Source organism: Lathyrus oleraceus, chromosome 5 (assembly GCF_024323335.1).
Source record: "Lathyrus oleraceus cultivar Zhongwan6 chromosome 5, CAAS_Psat_ZW6_1.0, whole genome shotgun sequence".
Taxonomy (NCBI): Eukaryota; Viridiplantae; Streptophyta; class Magnoliopsida; order Fabales; family Fabaceae; genus Lathyrus; species Lathyrus oleraceus.
Genome location: NC_066583.1, coordinates 515,155,735 through 515,161,017, shown reverse-complemented (window position 1 = coordinate 515,161,017; position 5,283 = coordinate 515,155,735). Strand labels below are relative to the sequence as shown.

The following is a 5,283-nucleotide window of genomic DNA, read 5'->3' as shown; positions in this document are numbered from 1 at the left end:
GTCAAATAATCTATCATCTGAAATTCACCTTTTAAAAGTGAATAAGTGAGATATCGTGGGTTCGAACCCGCACACCTGTACCCGGTGTCCCTACACAACTACCAACTATATTGTTTTTTTTTGTTTGAAAACTTGGTATTCGATATTGCGACCGACTAATTCAAGAGGACCAATCCCACCGTCCACTAGTGGAGACTCTGTTCAAAGGTAGAGCAATGCTCTATATGGACTGACCAAACACAAGAATTGTTAGTACCTACCGGGATATGAACCTGAGATTCATTCAAACCTTCACCATTATACCAACATTTGAGGGTTCCAACCGTGTGCTTAACGGGACCAACTTTCTTTTAAAACCTTGAAGTTGAGTATACTAATATGCAAGTAATTAAATGATGCCCATATTATTAAATACTACCAAAACTAATCTAATTAATTTTTAAATTTACTTTTTTTTAATCTTAGAAATAAAATTTCTTTTTATTTATTTTAAATTCATTAAAAAAAAGGAAAAAAAAACTGTTTAGTTTCCTTGACCAATTTGTTCGTGTTTCTCTTCATTTGGTTTTTTGTTACATTTTCTGCAGATCCAATGGCATTTTCTTTCATCAGAATTCATTGCATTGTTATTTTCTTATCATTTCCGTCTTTCTGATTAGTCCTTTTTGTATTACAAACAAAAAACGATCTGGGAAAGAGGGTTACAGAAAAACAAGAACATTGTTTTGTTATTGTGTTATATAATTTGCAAAAATGGAAGATGAAAACGTTGGAGATACATTGTTGAATAAAAAGTATTATGAGAATTGTCCTGGTTGTAAAGTTGACAAAGCAAAAGAGCTCAAAACTGACGTTACTTTTCGAAATCTTTTGAACATTTGGATGGTGGTTTTATGCAGCTGTAAGCTAAGCATTGAAATGATGATTCATCTTTTTCAACTGCTTATTTATACATCACTCATGTCTTTGTTTTTTTGTATTTTACAGCTTTACCTATAGCATCTCTCTTTCCTTACCTATATTTCATGGTAATTTATCTTTAATTAATAATAACTATGGTTCATTGTTAGTTTAAAGTTTTATTACATGGAATTTCATCACTTTTATTGTATTACTGCACATAATATATGTTGCCAATAATGTAACATTTCATGTAAACAATATTTCCTTTTAGATAAAAGATTTCAATATTGCAGAAAGAGAGGAGGATATAAGTGCCTATGCTGGTTATGTAGGTAAAATTATTGTGTCTGTTTTTTTTATAGCGGTAACCAAGGTTTTAAAAAGCCGTCGCTGTATCAGAAGATATGCTGATACCGATACTGTTTTCATAACAAAGTGCAAATTGTGATTATTTCACACCGTGACAACCACAACCACGGTATCAGAATATGCTGATACCGATACTGTTATTCACCGTTTTCATAACAAAGAACAAATTATGATTATTTCACACCGTGACAACATCAATCACGATATCAGAAGATGCTGATACCGATACTGTTATTCACCGTTTTCATACCAAAGAACAAATTATGATTATTTCACACCGTGACTACCGCAATCACGGTATCAGCATGCTGATACCGATACTGTCATTCATGTGATTATTTCACACGTGACAACCGCAATCACAGTGAAAATACCTAAACCTTTTACGCGGCCGCGACTGTTATTTAAAACCTTGGTTGTAACTTCCTTTCTTAGATGTGTTTTATCTTCATAATCCCTTTATTTCTGATCCTAACATGACTGTTACAATGTTGTAGGATCTGCATTCATGTTTGGAAGATCTTTGACATCTATATTTTGGGGAGTTGTAGCGGATCGTTACGGTAGAAAGCCTGTTGCAGTTTTAGGAATTTTTTCAGTGTAAGTAGATACAGATTGACTTATGTGAACGAGTTTTCTATTATTCAGAACCTTAGTATATGATAAACGTTTGAGTTATATGTGTTTAATTAAGCTGTTTATCCAATCAGAGCCTGAAAATTTTTCCATTACAGCATTGATGATGATAAATACTTGATTTCAGTATTATTTTCAACACACTGTTTGGCCTTAGCACAAGTTTTTCGATGGCGGTTACTACCCGGTTTTTTCTTGGATGTTTAAATGGTTTGCTAGGACCAATGAAGGTACCAAACAACACAAATATAACCTAATGTTTCGTCCTTCAACATCAGGGAACAATCATAAGTTTGTCATTTCTGTATTTGGATATCAGTTGATTTTTTTGTCACATCGTTTTCTGATAACAGGCTTATAGTACCGAAATATTTAGAGAAGAAAAGCAAGGTCTTGGACTCTCAACGGTAAACTTCTATAACCTATGTTCGACACTAACACGACACTGACACACACTTTACCTTCGATCACTTCTATGCACACATCAAGCTCAATAGTACTAGGTGTAGCACGTCGTTGATATATTTTCTGCATTCAACAATAATAATTCATAACGTGATACGATTTCAGCTCAGTGCAGCTTGGGGTATAGGCTTAGTAATTGGACCAGCATTGGGAGGTTATTTGGCTCAGGTACTTCATGCTTCATAGCTATTTTAATTGAAGACACTTTTATTCGTTTCGCTAATACTTTGTGTGAAACTTACATTGCAGCCAGCAGTGAAATACCCTCATCTATTTCCAAAAGACTCATTTTGGGATAAGTAAGTGGATTTTACTTGATTTTTAGTATCATAAAGTTCTAACAATTCAGCTTTTCCTTCGATCCTTATTGTTGATGTGATTATTTTAATTGTCAAAACATAAACCTTGCAGGTTTCCATATTTCTTGCCTTCCTTGTCAGTATCAGCTTTTGCATTTGTGGTAGCAATTGCATGCATCTGGCTTCCGGTATGAGTAAGCAACTTCATAGTTTGTTAAACATGTATAAGCATTTGATCACAAAATTCCTGCATCACTGTAGGAAACACTTCACAACCACCCTCTAAGCAATGAGTCTATTGATGATGCTGAAGCTTTAGAAACTGGAAACATAAGTAATGACGACGACAAAATAATCCAAAAGGATGAAAACCTCTTCCTGAACTGGCCATTAATGTCATCTATTATTGTGTACAGCATTTTCTCACTTTATAATGTTGCTTATCAAGAGGTACCATTCCTACTTTTGCTGACTTATTTGAACTTATCTATAAGCACTTGTGAGACTGTTCAGGAGAGTTAATAGGAACACGTTATGAATTGTCGATAAACTCTTTTCAGCTTATTTCTATAAGATCTCCAGTATAGCTTATGAAAACAGCTTATAAGATACATGTAAATAGTTTGAGTTTATTTTATCTTTTGTTACATAAATTGCATGCATAAATAAGTACTTATATAAGTAAACACCATTCTACTTTATGATAGGTTTTCTCATTATGGGCTGTTAGTCCCGGAAGGTTTGGTGGTTTGAACTTTACAACTGATAATGTAGGCGATGTTCTCGCAATATCAGGTACGTCTTCGATATGTGTCACTAGAGATTTATTAGTGTTGGGATTAACATATCAGGTACATTGCTTTGTGCATTTCATTTTTCAAGATATTCTGCTTAATAACTGACCTCTTCTCAAATGGTCAATGATCAGGTATTGGTCTTATTGTCTCCCAGCTTTTCCTCTACCCTTCATTGGAAAGAGCTTTCGGACCTATAAAATTTGCTCGCATCTCCGCAGTAAGTTTTTTTTCCATTCATAGAAATTAATGCAACTCAGCATTACATTGGTTCTTGTTCTAAAAATGTCTTGTTACCTTATGTAGGTTTTATCAATACCTCTCTTGCAAAGTTACCCCTTCATAGCAATGCTTTCTGGCATTACGCTATACCTAGTTATTAATATTGCTTCTCTTCTGAAGAATGTTCTAAGTGTAAGTTTATCTTTTTGTTTATTTAACTGATCATGAGTGATCACGTTTCAAACAAACATCTGAATGTATAAGCTTACCTAATAGTATTTTTTTCTCGATTTCAGATGACCATAATCACTGGTTTATTTATCATGCAAAATAGAGCCGTGGTAATTTTTTTCTTTAAGTCTAAGCTTTTATTTCTTTTCGAAAGTTGATATTATATTTTGAGGAAATTGTGGCGTAAATGGAAAACAGGAACAACATCAAAGAGGGGCAGCTAATGGCATTGCTATGACTATAATGTCAATATTCAAAGCAATCGGTCCAGCTGGAGGTGGTGCAGTGTGAGTTTCCCTTTGATTTCTCTACCTATCTTTCATTGTTTCAAATTGTGAGATAAACTTGCTTATTGTATGTGTTTGTACAAACTTTTTCATGTTAATTTTCTTTGTGATTGTTTGAATCAGTTGTGCTAGTACTAGTATTGCAATAATCCTGAAGTCTTATAGGCCTAGACTAAAATTGATATGGTTTGTAAACTTTTTATATCTATAAAAGAACGATACCAGGTCTAATTGATCTTGGATACGCTCTTATACCATCTAAAATCTGCGTCTAACTCATCCTTTGGTCAATGCAGATTAACTTGGTCACAAAAACGGATGCATGCGTCTTTTCTTCCGGGTATGAATGATGCTCAGCTACTTTTAACAAGTCAATTTTGACATTTTTGAGCGCATTTTCTTTACTAGCATTTTTACCTGGATTCCTGAAGTTTACTGTTACGCATTTAACTGCAGGAACTCATATGGTTTTCTTTGTCCTGAATGTTGTTGGAGGACTTGGAGTGGTATTGATGTTTACACCATTTTTGAGAGAAAATAAGAAACCACCCCCTGAGCAGTCAGTTACACTAACATAAAAGAAGAAACTCATCCGATTCAAAGATAAAGTTATTCGCGGTTCTATTTTGGATGACTAGTTTAAAAAATTCGATCAAACTTTATGCGGTTTAATTTGAATATGATTTTGTGGGTTTTAATTTTTTTTGAATTGATTTTGCAATTTTTATTTAGATGGATTTCGATTTGAATATGTAGTAGCTCAGATGGTAAGTTAAGAACAACTATGATGTTCTCAAGAAGAATCTCTAGAGTTCAAATCTTGAAAACTAATGAGAATCACTTATGATTCTTGCATAACATTCTATATAATATCCTCGTAATGGTCAATCCAATATAAATATTATTTATAACATTTATATCTATGTGTAGATTTGATCACTCTTTCTCCATGATCCATGAGATGTGATCATAATCCTAACTACATAATAATCTCAATGATTTACTATTATCCCATTTCATAATAAAGCTTGACTATGGATACTTTAAGAATAATGTTCTTATGTTTAATGTGATCTC

At 33.4% G+C, this 5,283-nt stretch overlaps 1 protein-coding gene across 1 annotated transcript; it reads left to right on the top strand.

The window, feature by feature from the left end:
- Positions 1–685: 685 nt before the first annotated feature.
- On the top strand, positions 686–4,814 carry LOC127082955 (protein ZINC INDUCED FACILITATOR-LIKE 1). The gene is made up of 17 exons (XM_051023185.1): positions 686–901; positions 988–1,028; positions 1,175–1,235; positions 1,770–1,872; positions 2,036–2,138; positions 2,262–2,315; positions 2,479–2,541; positions 2,623–2,672; positions 2,785–2,860; positions 2,934–3,122; positions 3,380–3,467; positions 3,601–3,686; positions 3,773–3,880; positions 3,985–4,029; positions 4,118–4,206; positions 4,503–4,546; positions 4,663–4,814. The coding sequence occupies exons 1-17, from the start codon at positions 754–756 to the stop codon at positions 4,782–4,784; spliced, it is 1,470 nt and encodes a 489-aa protein (XP_050879142.1). The 5' UTR covers positions 686–753; the 3' UTR covers positions 4,785–4,814.
- Positions 4,815–5,283: the final 469 nt, after the last annotated feature.